This window comes from Chiloscyllium punctatum, chromosome 17, assembly GCF_047496795.1.
Source record: "Chiloscyllium punctatum isolate Juve2018m chromosome 17, sChiPun1.3, whole genome shotgun sequence".
Taxonomy (NCBI): Eukaryota; Metazoa; Chordata; class Chondrichthyes; order Orectolobiformes; family Hemiscylliidae; genus Chiloscyllium; species Chiloscyllium punctatum.
This window is the reverse complement of record NC_092755.1, coordinates 92,276,033-92,294,585: the sequence shown is the minus strand read 5'-3', so window position 1 is coordinate 92,294,585 and position 18,553 is coordinate 92,276,033. Positions and strand designations below refer to the sequence as shown.

General features: G+C 39.1%; 2 protein-coding genes across 14 annotated transcripts in view; one reads left to right on the top strand and one right to left on the bottom strand.

Moving 5' to 3' along the window:
* ankrd13a (ankyrin repeat domain 13A) overlaps positions 1-5,244 on the bottom strand; it is a 53,789-nt gene extending 48,545 nt beyond the window's left edge. The window contains exons 1-2 of the mRNA XM_072587921.1: positions 4,606-5,244; positions 126-261 (exon numbers count right to left, since the gene is read on the bottom strand). Of these exons, the coding sequence (XP_072444022.1) occupies positions 126-261; positions 4,606-4,698 (229 nt within the window). The 5' untranslated portion in view covers positions 4,699-5,244. The remainder of the gene's footprint in view (positions 1-125; positions 262-4,605) is intronic.
* Positions 5,245-5,331: 87 nt separating this feature from the next.
* The window catches only part of git2a (G protein-coupled receptor kinase interacting ArfGAP 2a), an 85,522-nt gene continuing 72,300 nt past the window's right edge, over positions 5,332-18,553 (top strand). For all 13 annotated transcript variants that reach the window (XM_072587920.1, XM_072587907.1, XM_072587915.1 and 10 more), the window contains exon 1: positions 5,332-5,583. In XM_072587920.1, coding sequence (XP_072444021.1) covers positions 5,532-5,583 — 52 coding nt within the window. In that variant the 5' untranslated portion in view covers positions 5,332-5,531. The remainder of the gene's footprint in view (positions 5,584-18,553) is intronic.

Below are 18,553 nucleotides of genomic sequence, written 5' to 3'. Positions count from 1 at the left end.
CTAACTCTTTGTCTCATTTCTCTTTTTTGGGAAAACAGATACCACCCTCCTCTGGTGCTCTTCTCACCTAACCAACACTTATTTCTTCTGTGCTCTATACAAAATTGTTATGAAGCACTCCTGACCTGTCCATCCTTTGGCATTCTCCTTGTCGACAGAGGCATTGTTTCGAAGCAGTATGTTGACACATTCCAAGTGTCCTAGCGAGACAGCGAGATGCAATGGCGTCCGACCCCGTGGATCAACTGCTTCAATATCATGCTGCAAGGCCAAACTGGTAATTATCTGATATCATGAAGTACAGAAAATTGATTTTCAAAACACTCAATATGCATTACAATGTGGTGATGATCCACAAAATAGGGAAGTTTGAGGTACAATGCCTGGTCTTGAGTTAACAGGCAATAGTACTTTAAGTATCAGAGGCATGAATAGAACTTATTGTCCTCAAGCTAGAAGAGTTAAAAAAGTAATAATTAGAGTCCCAATACCTGATCAGCCTCCTGTTCAAACAAAAAAATTGCACCCTAACACTGGTTGAGGATTTGATCAAGTTTAGTTACAAATTTCTACGCTCTCATACTCCAGCTTAGGCTTACAGGTGATGTAGGCTTACTTTTGACAATGACATTGAAGGAATAAAGTAGTAAGCAAAGAGGAGGAAGTTAAAAAAGTGCTGGCCGTGTTCAAAGTAGTAAAGAAATTACCAGATAGTAGACATGGGCAGCAGAACTGTTAGCACTGCTGCCTTACAGCGCCAGGGACCTGGGTTCAATTCCAGCCTCTGGCAACTGTGTGGAGTTTGCACCTTCTCCGTGTCTGTGTGGGTTTTTAATCAGGTGCTCCAGTTTCTTCCCATAGTCCAAAGATTTGCAGGTTAGGTGGATTGGCCATGGGAGATGTAGGAATAGGGTGGGATGCTCTTCAGAGAGTTGGTGTGGACTTGATGGACCAAATGATCTGCTTCCATGCTGTATGATATCCCAAACTTCTGAAGGAGGAAAATATCAGTGGCTCTAGCCCCATTCCTAAAATCCATCTTGGATATGGGAGTGGATGGCTGCAAATTTTACAGCCATGTGAAAAGGAGATGGAACAAGCTTACTAAAATATTTCCCACTATTACGGTTGGAGGCAATCATCTGAGACAAGATAACTTGGCAGTTATAGAAGTATGGAAGAAAATGGAAATTGGAATCAATTTATTGAAATCAAATTGTTTCTGTCAAATTTAGTGGGTTACTTAATGCAATAATAGAGAAGGTAGATAATGATAGTGAGTGTTGGAGTTGCCCATGGGTGAAGAGAATTGTTGGTTGAGGCAGCAGTTTCCACAGTCAGAATCACAGCCTTCATACGCATGGCAACAAGATAATGACATGCCTTAATGAAATCTTCGTGGAAAAGAAAAATCTTGTTACTTAGTGGAGAAGGGAAAGTCTGATCCCACCATATAGGCTTTTTAAGTAATTGCCATTACATTTACTACAAATGGCTGTAGATAGTAAAGAGAAGCCCCTATCCTGTCAGCAGGGGGATTGAAGGACAAATAGCATAAACATCAATGACCAAATGACATATAACGAATGGTGTAAACAGATAAACTTTTGAAATGAATGAGAGTGCATTGTAATGGCATCTGTACACCATTATTTCTTCATCTTAGCCTCGGGAAAATAAACAATCACAGCTTTATAAGGTAACAAACAGCACCCACTCAGTATGGTGCAGCTGGCAAATGTCTGGGGAGGGGCATAGCAGTCAGAGGGGAGGTGGCAAGCGCTGATGTCAATGTTGCATACAATCATTGTAATACGTATGTATAAATATCTTGTACATCGTCTGAGGGTGGGTGGGGCATTTTTGAACTGTCTGCGGTTACCTCTTCCAGGCTATTTGATAAGAAACTCCAAATAAAGATCTATTTGTACTCCTGAAAATGAGACTCAAGACTCTTCTTTAAAATTCCTCTCCAACAATTGGTTCTGCAAGCAGGGTACTACATAGGTTCATGACTGACTATGTGGGTCTTAATTGGATGAATATATTTAACATTACCACCCTTTATAAACGTCGTAGTCAGTCCCAGCTATGAGTTGCGGTACTTAAAGAACTAAGGGACAGAAGGGACATGTACCATGTGAGGTGGACAATTGATAGACTCTAGTTCACCTCAGAGATCGTAAAGTGCCCCACAGTTAAACAGGGAGAGGACAGTGACCGTACTTCACCCCAGGAACAGTAAAGAGCACCACAGTTGAACAGGGAAAGTAAAATCTACACTGGGGATAGGAACGAGCCCCAAAACAGGACCTTTAGACAGAAAGCATAAAAGGGATTACAAGGTAGAACATTGGAGTGTGCACAGGGAACTAAGGAGGACAAGAAGGGAAGAAACCTTACATCACCTTAAAACCGGTTAACGAGTCAGGAGCAGGGTCTTACCAAAATGTTCAAGAAGGAGAATCGAGAAGAGGAAAACCAAGGGACAAGTTCCTTAGCACGTTGGCTGGAGAGCAAGCTACTGCTTCCACCACTTTAGCAAGACTGAAACATTCTGTACCAATGGCCTGTTTTTGAGTATCAGTGATTGTCATAATTGTATATTTTCTTTATCGACCCAACTAATGTATCATAGTAGTAATAGTTTAATTGGCTTTAAGTTTGGGAAGCTGTGAGAAGCAGCAATTTTTAAAATCAAGGGTATCACATGTTTGAAAATGCTACTTGTAGATAGTTTAATGGAAAAGTTAGGACACAAATTTAATATATCTGACGATTGAATCAAAGCAGAGATAAAGTTTTTTTAAAATGCAACAAACTGTTCTAATCCATGGCACACTGCTTGAAAGGATGGCATTGGAGATGCTGGTATTGGACTGGGGTGTACAAAGTCAAAAATCACACAACATCAGGTTATAGTCCAATAGGTTTATTCGGAAGCACTAGCTTTCAGAGCACTGCTTCTTCTTCAGGTGATTGTGGAGGATAAGATTGTAAGACACAGAATTTAGAGCAAATTTATCTGGGCCGACATGACACCAATTATTAACGATCACTTGAGAATGTACATTTTATGTTCTGTGATTTCCACATGAAAGAACTAAAACCAACATGTTCATTCTAAAAGATGAGAGACTTGACAAACAATCCAGGTCTTTTTCAATATATAATTTCAGTTAAATCACACTGTAAACTTTTGCTATAAATTCTGTGTCCTACGATCTTATACTCCACAATCATCTGATGAAAGAGCAGTGCTCTGGAAGTTAGTGCTTCCAATTAAACCTGTTGGACAAAATCTGGTGTTGTGTAATTTTTAACTTTGAAAGGATGGTGGAAGAGATTCAAAAGTAACTTTCCAAAAGGAATTGTTGAAGGGAAAAAAAAATTGCAGGGATATTGAGGAGATCCAAGATAGTAAACATTGAAAGCTCTTTCAAGAGGCTAATGCAGAGTGATGGTGAAAACAGCCTCCCCCCATGCAATATGATTCTATACTAAGCTAAGGGTATAAGTAGTCAGTGCCTTCTGATAAAAATGGGGAAAATGGTGAAACCAAAATGCATATTTTCCTTCAGTACTTTCACCACAAATTTGGACCGATTCCTCATTCCTCCAACCATTGAAATAGCCAAAGAAAGTAACAATGGATAAAATAATGGATAGTAACAATGGAAAATAATCATGCAAATGCAGATTTGACACTTAAAATCTTGACATACCCATTGCCGAAATTAGAAAAAAATGCAAGTAGAGTAAAAGCTAACATTTATGTATTTGTATATTTGCATAATAAAAAGCTATATTAAAAATATAGAAGTACTAATTGCATATATTAAAAAGATAAATTATATTTGCAAACTCTGCCATATGTTTCAATAATAAACAGATGTCACATTGTAGAACTAATTATAAATATATACCAATCCTCAGTGAAGGAAACATGATTTTTGTGACTGTTCTTTCTTCCCACCACACTCTAACCATTGTAAATATAAATAAAATATCAAAATGATAAAGATTTATTCAGTGACAAGATAGGGAATCATAAAATGAGTAAAGATAATTTGAACTATCATGTTCGCACTTCTCTTAAACAGTGCACGATCTTCCCTACTATAAAAAAAAACACTATTTTAAATCAAGACAAGAATTCGTGCTAGTCTCACATTCAACTGTTCGTCTCCAGTCTTTAAATTATATACTCAAAAACATCCAACACAACTTCAACAGTTTAACTTGAGTAAATAGCACTTCTTCCAGTTTTGCCTCGAGTTTTTCTTACACTTATTTTAGCCTCAAAAAATTCCAGCCAAATAACCTTTAAAATTAACTACACGAATACCTTGGAACATTTACAATTCGCTCCATTTCAATAATTTAGCTAAACTGAGGGTGGAAACCCCGTGCCTTTGAAAATAGAGAAGATTTTGGATTCTTTCAACTGAACAAAGCTAGATGTTCAAGACAGTTATCGACTTCAAATAATTTCACCTATAAATACCACCTCAGGGAGGCTCTCCAACACCTAATGTGAAGTTAAAATCCTTTCCAAACACGATCACACATTGAATACAGTCTTACCCAGTATCAGTCACTTACCTGTTTCAGTTCCTCCTCAAGTTCTCTATACTGGTTGTGCCAGACCAACAGGTGAAGTTTGTATTTGTTCCTCAACTCTTCCAATGAGCACATTCTAGTTCCTAAGCTTCTATCGACCCCCGCCCTTTCCTCTTTAAACCCCTCCCTCCAAAGTGAAAAGACAACAGCACAGAAAACAGAACAAAAGTTCTGAAACTTTCCAACAAAAACTTACAGGAAGAGATGGACAACAAGGAAATGCAATCCATCCAGCCTGGGGGGGGGGTTATAAAAGAAAATTGGTACCCTTTTCAATAAATGTCGGCATATTTGCTGATCTGTAGCTTATGGGAGCGATAATTTCGAATTATTGCTCGTCAACGACCCTGGGGCTTTTTGTTTCACTTTTTTCAATTATCAACCATTTTCGATACTGTCAATACTCCCCTCCTCCTCCGTCTCATTGTGGTTCAGTCCAAACTGGTCTCGAATGGACTGGCAGGTAAACACTGGCTAATTACTTTGTAAGCCCACGAATAAAGTGACATTTCTACAAGGCCCATTCAACATGATGACGTATTTGACAGCACTGGAAAGTAGTTTGTAAGGTGGGAAGTAGTCTGCGAAGGGCTTCCCCTCAGGAAACCACATTTTCATAATTCCAAATCCCCCCCTCGCGCTCCTCGGCTTCAGACGTCTGCGTATGTCTGCGCATGCGCGGTGCCTGGGCGGTCCTCCAAGATCCCGGCGTGCCATTCGGCGTCTCCAAGCTGCTTGAGCCGGAGGCGAGTCTGACAGGAACTGCAACCTGAGTGCAAACTTCATGTTAATGGCAGTTTGCAGTTAGAACTAAAACGCACCTCCCGTTGCGTCGAGTGTGATTTTCTTTTAATTTAAGCAAAGGTCCCGATTAAACGACAGTATTAATTAATTAATTGGTTCTGTCCATGTCGAAAAGATTGAGGAGTAACGACATCTGCGCCGACTGCAGCGTCCCCGGTAAGTGACTGTGGGGGAGGTAATGGTCTGGGGGCAGAGGAAGGGGCCCGCTTAAGATGCCTTTTTGGGAAAAAAAAACTGAGTCTTATTGTGCTGCCAACTGAGAGAGGAAATTCAAACAAGCTTCAGTCCACTGACACACGCACACACGGAGAGGAAGTGAGAGAGAGCTAAAAGATGCAGAAAGGCTGTAAGCCAGCTACAACACAGCCAGGAAATATCCAGCAGCCGGTTTGTGTTCTTTCATTCCATCCTCTGAACCGTGCCCTTCCTCTCTCTTTGGGATCATGTTATTAAAAAGCGATACATGTTTAGCATAAAATTCATTCGTAGTACCCACTTCCTCAAACTTGCGGCCTCTATCCAGTCAACACAATTCAAGTTTTAGCTGTTTAGTTTTTTATATTAAAGCTGTGGGTTTATGTACGTTTGTAGAGTGATTAGGATGCCATGTTTTTGCTTTGTTGCTGGAGTTAATACCATTTGTTGTTCCCATCGGTGTGTGTGTATACATAATATCTCACCTGTCATTGACTTAGTCTCACTCATTTGTACATCAAGTTTTTCTTTCTATGAACTTGATTTTTTTTTTCCCCTTTGTACTTGGTGTTTTGTTTTTGGAAGTTGAGAAATTCCTCTGAATGCATCCATATTTATAGTTATAATTTGTATAATAGTTAAATGTATACTTTGTGCATTGAGGTTTTTTATGAATTAGAAATACAACAATTTATTTCATAGTAATGTTATTTTTTATTATAAATGGTGTAGAGCATTCCTTCAGCAATTGCCATGTCCTTTGTACTGGTAATATGTTATCTAATAATAGCTTTGTCAGCTTTTTACAATCACAGATCTTAATATTGCAAATTGTAGAGTGCAGCTAATGTTTTGTAATTGTTTGTCAGTGTATAAGGATGGTAATGGATAACATTGAATAATGAGGTAGTTGTATAAATTTGAAGCTATACAAAAGAAATTAGTATACTGAACTTAAGGCTTTTTTGCTCCTGCTGCAAACTTTGTTCCCTAGTTATACATTCCCTATCTCCCTAAAAACAGAGCCTCAGTGTCATATTTGAACCCAAGATGAGCTTCTGATTATATTGTTACCCCTTTGCTAAGAATATATTTTCACTTCTAAAGGCTTTGTTCCTGCTTTGGCTCATATGCTCCTGGGACCCTTGTTGTATGCCTTTGTTAGCTGAATTCTGGGCTATTCAAAGGCACTCCTTTTCCGATATTCCACCCTCCCTAAACTTGAGTAAATCTGAAACTCTGCTGCCCAGGTTCTTACTTCCGTTAAGTCCTGTTTGATGATCACACCTGTGTTTGCTAAACTACATTGTTTCCCAGTCAAGGAACATTTCAATTTAAAAAAAATCATTGTCTTTGCCCCTCCTTATCTCTATAATACCCTTCTAATAGATATCCCTCCATGCAGACTATATTAATTTTGCTTTCTTAAGCAACCTCAATTTCAGTTACTCCACTATAGTGACTGCGCTTTCATCTACTAAGGCACCTAAGCTTTGAAATTCCTCCTCAAATCTTACTTATATTTCTTTCTCCTTGAAGATGCTCTGTAAAATCTGCTTCAATGATCAAGCTGTTGACTAGTTGCCCTAATACCATGTATGGGTTGGTATGAAATTTTGCTGTGAAGCACCATGAGACCTTTTATTACATTAAAGGCAATATGTATGTACCAACTGTTGTTCTGATTTTGGCCATGCCAGACCTCCAGTTAAAGCTCTGAGTGTTGGAAATGAAATGAGGTTGAAAATGCATGGCAACCTAGCCAACAGCTGAAAGAGAAAGATAGATTGTAATAAGATCTTCATCAATGTGTGTTGTGTTGTATTTTATATGGATATTATTTTTAAATAAACTTACCCCTTTCTTGTGTGACTGTTAGATTTACATTTGTGAATTTTTAACCTTGGTGTTGCCTTCTGACATGAAAATAATTTGGTATTTTAAAAGTCTTGCTGCTGGTGCATATGGGTTAGCTATAGAAAACAGAAACATTGCTGTTGGAGACCCCCAAATATTTGCAGCAGAAGTTTTGCAGTATTATACTTCTAATAGGGAAGGATAGCACTAGTATACAGTTAACTGCCCAGATAATGGCTGACTGTATCTATTTTCACTAGATTAATTACTAGAAAACATTATGCAGCTTGAAAGAACAAACTTTAATATGTCAGTGTTTTTATTTTCCTTTGCAGTGTGTGAAACTATTGTGTGCTCAGTTGTCTTTTGTTTAAGACAAAGTTAGGTTTTTTCATCAACATGCTGAGAGTCTTGAAGGCAAATTATATACCAGCTTGTACTGTAAACAATAAGCAGTACTCAGCTGGCTGGTGCATTGACTTGTATGCATGACTTATACTTTAACAGCATTTGCAGGTCTTGAGGGGTACCTGTGGAAAGGATGTTTCCTTTTGTTGGAGATTCTAGGACAAGAGGTCAGCGCTTTAAAAACAATGGGTTGGCAACTTAACACTGACCAAACAAAATCTTTGAGGGTTGAGTGCTTTTGTAATTCTGTTTATCCATCATTTGAAGAAGAGACCCTTTGAACAATTTCAAGGGAGTGTTTTGTAGCTTCTTAATAAGCAAGAAGGTAAAGGGTTATTAGGAGTAATCAGAACAGCCATGATCTTATTGAATAGCAGAATGTCACTCAGTCCCTCACGCACACTTTCCTACTCCTAATTCATATTTATGTAGTTTTTCTGTCCTTTGTGGAAGTGACTGGTTTATCTTTCAACAGCGCTGCAGTTCACAAACCAAAAGGTAATTATTGATTTTTGCCTTTAAAGTTTCAATTGAAAATGTATGCAACACTTTTCCGTGTGAAATCAGTACATGCAGCTAAACATCCTCTACTATTGGTCATTGCATTGAGTATAGGAGTTGGGATGTCATGTTGTAGCTGTATAGAACATTGGTTGGGCCAATTTTGGACTACTGCATTCAGTTCTGGTCTCCGTGCTATGCAAAAGATGTTGTTAAACTTGAAAGGATTCAGAAGAGGTTTGCAAGGATGTTGCCAGGGTTGGAGGTTTGAGCTATAGGGAAAGGCTACATAGACTGGAACTATTTTCCCTGGAGTGTCAGGCTAAGGGGTGACCTTAAAGAAATTTATAAAATCAAGGGTGACAGGGATAGGGTGAATAGCCAATTTCCCCAGGGTAGGGGAGTCCAAAATTAGACGACATAGCTTTAAGATGAGAGGGAAAAGATATAAAAGAGACCTAAGGGACAACTTTTTCCACACTGGTGGTGCTGCGTGCATGAAATGAGCTGCCAGAGGAAGTGAAGGAGGCTGACACATTTACTGTACTTTAAAAAGAACCTAAATGGGTACATAAACAAGAAGGGTTTAGAGGGATATTGGCCAAATGCTGGCAAATGAGACTAAATTAAAGATATCTGGTCAGCATGGATGAATTGGGCAGAAGGGTCTGTTTCCTTGCTGTACAGCTCTACGACGATAGTCATTTGTACCCTTTCTGAAAGTCATCTGAAAACTGCTGTTTTGTGACTATTGTTTATCTCCCTATTATCTGTCCCATTGTCTAAACAACATTGTATTGTTTATTTTTAATTTTCCAAAATTAAACTTTTTACATTTAAATAAGTTCACGATGTCTTGACTGAATTTAAGTTTACTTCTATTGTTCATCTACATAGCAAGTCAATTTCATACAAAATGACAGCCACGTTTTGCCTTGAATAAAGTCTTGCATCTATGTTGTGCTTTTCCTGATGACTGTCACAAAGCACTTTTAGAACCCATGAACGATGTAGCCACTATAATTTTGGAAACATGGCAATCACTTTGTGCTCAGTGAGCTCTCTTCTACATCAAGTGATAATGGTCAGGTAATCTGTGGTGTGGATTCTTGGGACTAGGATTAACCAAAACACTGGGGATGACTCATCTGCAGTTTGGCAATCAAGTGAGCAAGCAGTTAGGCCTCTTTCTAAAGTTTATGGAAAGGCGCAGTCTGCCATTGCCGCATTCACTCAGTACAGCAGTTTTAGGTTTTGTGTTTAGGCTTTGGATTTGAACTTGCTATGGTTTGTTTCTCCAGTGTTTCATTTGAATTTCAACAAATAATTATGACCATGTGAACTTTTCATATCATGGTTCTTTCACAATTCAAGAGATTAAGCAATTGTTATTAACTGGTGTTCTTCCAAATTGTGGTCAAAAATGTAGAAAGTATTTGAGGTCCACTACAGTTTGTCATTGGGAACTGATCTACCTCTTATGGTGAGACGAGATATACGCATTGCTAATAGAGGTTTCCAAATTTTTGATTCATTCAGTGAGCAAATTGCAATATGGTTCATAATAGTGTATGGCTTGGAGTGGAACTTGTTGGTGTTCCCATGCATCTGCTTGATACTGACAAAGCATTTTTATTTTTCTGATAGGTACAATAAATGGTATGCCTTTTAAGTGCAAATTAGTTTTTTTTCCAGCACCAAAACATATCTGGTGTTTTTACACTGCTTTGAGCTGAAAGAGAAAAAAAAAAGTTTAGATCAGTAAATTCGCTTCAAGTAAAGGCTCACTGCATGTGTTAACTTGTAGCAGGTGAGATTTTAGATAAAACCGTTCAATTAAAGTTTAGCTTCGACAGAACCTGTGCACTGCCAAAAGTATAGCAAAAAGCCACTTGATTTTTTTTTGTCAGACAATGAAGCAATTGATAAAAGTTTTGGAGGATGATGTAATTCTCTGATTGATCTCAGATATGTTGCAATCTATTCTGACTGGAAAGTTATAAAAGGATGACTTGAAATACTGCAGTATTTCATGTTCCTAGTTGTTTATATCAAATATGATCTCTCAAACTGTAGTTAAGCAGAATCGTCTTTCAACCAAGAGTCTCTGGCAGAACTGCATTCAAAAGGCATCTAATTTAGAGTTTTGAAAAAGCATCACTGAACCCAAAACGTTGACTCTGCTTTCTCTGTATGGTGGTGTCGTGCGTGCTGAGTTTCTCCAACTTTATTTTTGTAAATTTTTGAGTCCCTTAAGAATTTATTAAAAATGGATTTAATACTTTTATAGATTTGGGCTAAAAGCTATTTACCTGTCATCAGCCATCTCTTAGTAGTATAGCATGGCAGGAGATTGAGACTTGCAAAATTGAAAATAATTTTAAGTTAGTCTTTAAGATGCCGAACACATTCCAGTTTTTTTTCATGCCCTGGTGTATTGAATTGGAATTCTACTTCATTATAAATCCATATTGACCTTAAAAACTGGCAAGATTGCCAATCCATCTGAAATTGATTTCTTGTGTGATTGAACTTGTTTTCCCTTAGTTCCTGTTCTAATTTTACATACTTGTCTGAAAACTAACTTTCTTAAAAGTAAGCGATATCCTCACATGTTTGGGTGGCACAGTGGTTAGCACTGCTGCCTCACAGTGCCAGAGACGCGGGTTCAATTCCCGCCTGAGGCGACTGTGCAAACTCCACACAGACATTCTCCCTGTGTCTGTGTGGGTTTCCTCTGGGTGCTCCAGTTTCCTCCCACAGTCCAAAAATATGCAGGTTAGGTGAACTAGCCATGCTAAATTGCCCATAGTGTTAGGTGCTGGGGTAAATGTAGGGGAATGGGTTTGGGTGGGTTGCGCTTCACCGGGTCGGTGTGGACTTGTTGGGCCGAAGGGCCTGTTTCCACACTGTAAGTAATCTAATCTAATAAATGTGATACTTCGGTATAAAGGTACTTGCTTTCAGTCACTCCTTTTCAGTGTAATGAAGGCAGTGCACATTCAAGAGCAGAACTATTAATTTTGCCGTTTCACCATTTTCCCCTTCATTCCCATTCATTCATTCAATAATTAATAGAACAGCAAAAGTCAAATAGCACAGAAACCACTCTATGAATATTTTAAGAAATCATGGTTGCATGTTGTTTAAAATATCCAAAACATCTGTCTCAACAAAAACTCAGTCTTTGTTATGGGAGCTAACATAGCAAGACCCTCAGACCATATCTCACTGGGGCTGGTGTTTGACCCACAAAACCATGTGACTTCCTAACATCATGCACTACTTTTGCTATCTCTTCCCATCCGAACATGAATGGACTAAGAGCCACCTGTGATGTGTCAGGTCTCTGACAAGTGATCTGTGAGTATTAGCAGAGGACATTAGTGAGTGGAAATTGATGCTGAGCCTAACCTTGTTCAAAGTTCAGCACACTTGAAAGTGACTGAATAGCTATGAAAAGCAAGTATCCTGGCAGTTTTCCACTCCCACATGAGGGCACAAATTGAATTGCAGCACAAATTATGTTATCCTAGTTGATTGGCTATCCAAGCTGTTGTGTTAAATCAAATCTGGGACTTTTCTGATTTTAATTTTTGCAGAAACTCATGGTTTTATCACATAAGCAATATGAAGAATTATTTCTTTTTCTCTTGTGTTCAGGGCTCATTTAGACTGACAGTGTGTTATTGGCATTGATTTGCAGAATCAACAGTAGTCCTGCAAATCTAACATCAAGAATACCAACATCTTCAAAGGAACTGGGGTTACCAGAATTTGCCTTTGTGCCAAATGGAGAAGCATGTTTATAAATTATTTAGATGAACACAAATGTACTTGTAGGCAGCACAAGATTTGAAGTGCACCTACATTTTACTCCACAAAGTTTCAAGGATTGTTTTCAAACTGGTGGATTTTGGGAAATATAATCCTGTTCATCTACAGACAATACAACTCCTGTACTTACTTTGGTTTGAATAGCTTGGATTCATTTTTGGGATTGTACAGACTGACCTGGCAAATAAAATTGGCATATATGTAATACATTTTGCATCTTCATGGAATCCTAAAGGCATCTAATAGATGAATTATTTAAAATGTAATCACTCTTATTCTACAAGAAAATGCAGCATCCTCACAGCAAATTTTGTCTCTCTCTCACAAGTAATGTGTTAATTTGTTATAATGGTGGTGGTGGTTAGAACAATAAACAGGAAGTGTCTCTGTTTAATATGGCATGTCAGACAACATCACTGACATCACAACAGCTTTTCTTTCCCGCTCCGAAAGCTAGTGCTTCCAAATAAACCTGTTGGACTAAACCTGGTGTTGTGACTTTTAACTTTGTACACCCCAGTCCAACACTGGCACCTCCCAATCATTTCTGACTCTGAGTAGGCTAATAGTACCTCAGTTTAATACTTCATTAAAACACAGTGCCTATGATGTAACCTGTCATTAGTGCTATTGAGCTGTCAAACAGCAGGAGCATTGCATGAAAAGTTGTGATGTTGTGGTGGGATAGAACAGAGGCATTGAAAGGGTGCTGAAAAATTAAAGGTGTTATTATCTGCTGGAGTTACCTATAGATTGAAACCGACACCTATTAAATGAAGTTGAACATTTTTAATACCATGTGTTTGCGAAAAGCTGTTCTTTCTCACAGTGGGAAAACTAAATTGTTTCTTAATCAAAACTGTGTTCTGTTTCATATTAGAATTGGCTGCTGCAACATGGGGAAGCTGGGGTACATCAATGTGACTTAGGGCAAATGCATTCTGTGGTAAATGTTTGCAGCTGACTTGAGCTGGAATCCAAGCTGCAAACAGCATGCCACATCAGGAAAGCGGGAAGTGACCTGATCACTTTACTCCCGAGTATGGTCATGCGCCTCAGGCTAGGTAATTCAAAATTGTTTGTGATCAGGGACAGGTGGGTGTAATTGCAAGTGAGGCAGGTATTAGGAATCAGTAGGTTGCAGTTGAGGAACTTCAGCCCCTGCAACTCTCCAACAGTTATGATTCTTACAGGTTATGCAGGTGAGAGTGGAGACTGCAGGGAGGATGAGCATACTGACCATGACACCTTGGCAGAGGGAGCCAATGGGGTAGGAAATAGGATTCTAGTAGTGATAGGTAACAGTATATGTAAAGGCATGAATACTTATTGTTCTCTGCAGTAGTAAGTTAGAGGGCATCTCGAACACTGTCTGTCCTGTGCCAGTGTTAAGGATATTTCCTTGGGGCTGGAGGAGAGCTTGTATCACTACCTGGTGTGGCAACTATACCATTCAAGATTGGAGACGGTTGCAGAGAGTGATGAACTCTTCCTGAGCAATCACAAAGGCCCCTACCATCTCTAGAATCCATCTACCAGGCCTGCTGTCAAGGAAAGGCTGCCAGCATTCTCAAAGATCCATCCCACCCTGGTAATGTTTTTCTCCAACCTGTACTGTCAGGGAGAAGGTATGAAGCCTGAACACACAACAGCTGATTTCGTAACAGTTTCTACCCTACTGTTAGAATACTGAATGGACTGTCAAACTCTTTAACATTAGCCTGTACCTGTGTTTTTGTCGCTGTTTACCTATTATTTACTTATCTATGCTACTTAACTAGGTGATCTGCCTGTATTGTTTGCAAGTCAAAGCTTTTCACTGTGCCTCGGTACACGTGACAATAAATTCAATTCATTTTAACTTTAGATGGGAGGGGTGGGGTCTAGTTGTCAACATTCATGTGGGTACCAATGACTTTAACATGACTGGGAAGGAGTTTTTGCTGAAAGATTTTGAACAGCCAAGAGTTAAATTTAAAAGGCAGAATTTCTGAGGTAATCTTTGGATTATTACCTGAGCCGAGGGCAAGCTAGCACAGGTTTAAACAAAATCAAGGAGTTAAATGCATAGCTCCAGAATTGCTGTGGGTAGAATGGATTTCTATTTGTGGGACGTTGTATTGAGGTAGAAGGAAACTGTTCCATTATGTTGTGCTTCACACACCCTGAGCTTGGATTAGTGTGTAGATAGTTCAAATAACCAGAGTTGTAGAGAGGGCTTCAACTAATTGTAGGGGAGGCAGAGGACAATATGGAAGCAAGAGAGGATAGCTATATTGTTAATAATGCAAGGGAAGGACCGGAAGGGACAGAGTCAAAAGGGGAAAATGGTAATATGGTAAAATTAATAGCTCTGCTCTTGAATGTGCATAGTGTTTAGGGAATAAAACTAATTATTTAACAGCACAAACGCAGGTGAATAGGTATGATCTTTATAGCCATTACAGAGACATGGTTACAAGGAAATTAGAAACTGGACTCAAATATTTGAAAGGACAGGCAGTAAGGAAAAGCTGGTGGGTGGCATTGTTTGTTAGGACTTGAATAAGATGGGACCTAGAAATTTTGGATTGGAAAGTGTAGAGTCCATTTGGTGGAGGGTAGAAAACACTGGAAGGAGTAATCACAGAATCTGTACAGTGTGGAAACAGGCCATTTGGCCCAACAAGTCCACACCAACACTCCGAAGAGAGTCCCACCCAGACCCATTCCCCTACCCTACTATTCTACATTTCCCCTGACTAATGCACCCAACCTACACATCTCTGAACACTATGGGCAATTTAGCATGGCCAATTCACCGAAATGCACATCTTTGGACTGTGGGTGGAAACTGGAATACCCAGAGGAAACCCACCGAGACATGGGGAGATGTGCAAACTCCACACTCAGTTGTCTGAGGCTGTAATTGAACCCGGGTCCCTGGTGCTGTGCAGCAGCAGTGCTAACCACTGAACGACCGTGCTGCCATAGTCCTTGTAGATCATCAGACTGCATGCTCATTACAGTGACAACTGGTGATGGTTTAACCTGAGGGTCACCATACCTCAAAAGTTGAGAGAGAAAATTTTTATGGTAACCTCAGCTGGTGCAGGAACTGAGCCCACACCGTTGGAATTACTCTGCATCAAAAAACAGCTGTCCAGCTAACTAAGATGTCAAAAGGTCTAGGTTCAAATCCCAATTGCTGCAAGAGGTGTATCACAACATGGCTGAACAGGGTTTTTAAAATAAATTTTGAAGTTGCTGCAGGCAGATGCCTCCAATGTCCACAACAATTGGCTCAACAGTATTCAGGCACTGTAGTAAGATGCTGGGTCAACCGATCACCTCACAGGTTGATTATGTTGAACTGGCTGTAAAAGTAGGCTGGTAAAGACTCGAAGGGTGTTCAGTAGCTGGATTCCAAAGAAATCAGCAAACGGACAACTCATTGCAACATGGGGATCCTACTAGGGTCCCCAATTGTCCCTGACCCTACACATCTTGCCCCCACGTGCTCCCTGACCCCACATCCTTGCCCCTGCACACTCATTGTCAGAATAAATCAGGAGATAATGAAAACATGTAAAGAAAGGCAGTACAGGTTGTTCTGCATTTTGTTAATGGGAATTTGCTCGAACACAATTGATGAATTGGGGACACTTTCCAAAGCGCACGGTTTTAAAGCAGATATTGGTTATAACATGGTACCATTAGTTTAAATGATGCTGCTATTATGTGATTTTTCTCATTGCATGAGAACGGAACTACTGTGTTATAGCAGAGCCGACTGTACATTAATCGTGGGTGACTTTAACCTTCTTGTAAATTGCACAAATCAAATTGACAGGGGTAGTCACACGGAAGAATTCCAGTATATTCTCTAGAACAATATGATATGAATCCAACCAGGCTATTGTGGAACTATTGATGTGTATTGAGGCAGGTTTAATAAATGATGTAAGATGAAAAATATCTCCTAGGAAACCTAACTAGACACTTGTTCTAATTTTCCCTAAACCCCAGTTTAGATGAAGCTTCTAGTTATGAAATGTTTTGGGACATCTTACGACACATAGCTGTAACAACCTACATTTTTATAAAAACTAGCAGAAAAGAATGAGACATAAGGTAACAGGTTAGGCATTCATTCCTCCCCTGACTGGCAACAATATTTACCACCAGCGAGACGCATTGCAGCAACTCAATTTTTTCAACATTACTTCCCAAACCTGTGACATCTCCTTCCTAGCAGCAGAAGCATAATACTTAAATTGAGAAATCAAAGGACAATTCAAAACAGCATCTGTATTTTAAAATATACAGATTTAACAATGCATTTCCCAGCTGCTCCTTTTGGAGTGATTCTGTTGAGAAACTAAGTAAATTACTTTTCCCCTCTTTCCCCTGTTCTCTCAGCTGGCTCACACTAAACAGAAGTGAATATAGTAAACCTGGTTTGACTCCTAATAATTTTAGTTTGGAACATTAATTGAAGCTTTATTCAAATCTATATAAACATTTATCTCCTGTTCAATACTTTTTGTAATAAGTTTTACTCAATTTTGCAAATGATTATTTGTAATAGGAGTCACAGAGTAAGGAATAGGAATGACTTCCTTATTTGTTTTTGTCTTTTGCTTTCGCTCACAGCACAATATCAATTCTGGTAACCTTTACTACCATGTTCAGTATATTGTTTAGGAGGTGGTGAGGGAGCTGTGTACGTGTGTTGCAAAATATGCAGACCTCCAAATGCAAGGTTTGAAGTTGATTTGCGAGCCCTCAAATTTGAGCATCAGGGACAAAATCCAAAATATATCTTCTGTAACTTATGACAACAGACACCCTTCTCATCCACTTTTTATTCTACTTAGTATTGGAAAAGAACTGGAATCCATTCTTGGAACTTGTTTTTATTTTGTACGGTGAAATCTCATTAGTCAGTCGTGCCAAAACCTACAGAATTTGTTTCAGTTGAAAACTAAATGAGATTTTGACTTGTGCTCAAGTAGATCTTTTTACCCGTCTTTTTTATAATTATATTTTTCTGAGGTTGTATTGAGTCATTCATCACAAATTTTGACTTGACTACATTGAGCATTGATGCTAACTTCCATTTTCACAATATACCCGTGTCTTTTATCCCCCTCACTAACAATGGTATACTCTGTATCCTTTTCTGTTAGAGGTGTTTTATTGCAAAGGTTCTTTAAATGAAGTGGAGAGAATGAAGTGGTGCCATGGATAATGAGAAAATTTAATGTAGTTTTGAAATTTTTTTTTAGATTTCCTACATCTTTATTTCAAATAATGTGCTGCATTGATTGTATGGAGTGTTATTAAAATGTTGCTTGGTATAGTAGGAACCCTCCAACCACAAGGGATGAATACAGATTTCTCCAGCTTCCTCATTCCGCGCCCAACCCCCCCCCCCCCCCACCTTTTCTCAGTCCCACCCCTCTGACTCAGCACCGCCTTCTTGACCTACAATCTTCTTTCCGGCCTATCACCCTCACCTTAACCTCCTTCCACCTATCGCATTTCCAACACCCCATTCCCAAGTCCCTACTCCCTACCTTTTTATCTTAGCCTGCTTGGCACACCCTCCTCATTCCTGAAGAAGGGCTTATGCCCGAAACGTCGATTCTCCTGCTCCTTTGATGCTGCCTGACCTACTGTGCTTTTCCAGCAACACATTTTTCAGCATTGAGTAGCAATGTCAAACATTTTTTTAAAAAACTAAGCAAGTTTATGATAATTCACAGTTTGAACCTCCTTGCTAGTACACCAATAATTGTTTCTTCATGTTTATGAAAATATATTTTATAGACTAAAAGCAGAACTTATTTTGATTCCTTTTATTTAGTGATTTCATACATTAGTTCTCTTTCTGTGGGCGAACTGAACTAGCACTGCTAAATTTTGAGTCAGTTTGTGCTGTAAAATTGTCACTTGGGGACTGGATTAAGAATTTGTTTCCAGCAATGCTTCTGGATGATACAAATTAGAAGCAGGTTAACGCTCTTTGTACTATGCAGTGAAATTATGTTGTGGTCCCTTTAAAGAGTATGTGAGTGGCAAAGAACAGCAGGTCAGGCAGCATCTGAGGAGCAGGAGAATTGATGCTTCAGGTGTAAGCTGGCTCAAAGTTAGAAGACCGAGGGTGGTGGTGTAGGGTTATTTTTCACACAAGGGGTGCCACAAGGATTGGTGCTGGGTCCACTACTTTTCATCATTTATATAAATGATTTGGCTGTGAGCATAAGAGGTACAGTTTCTAAATTTGCAAATGACACCAAAATTGGAGGTGTAGTGGACAGTGAGTAGGGGTTACCTCTGATTA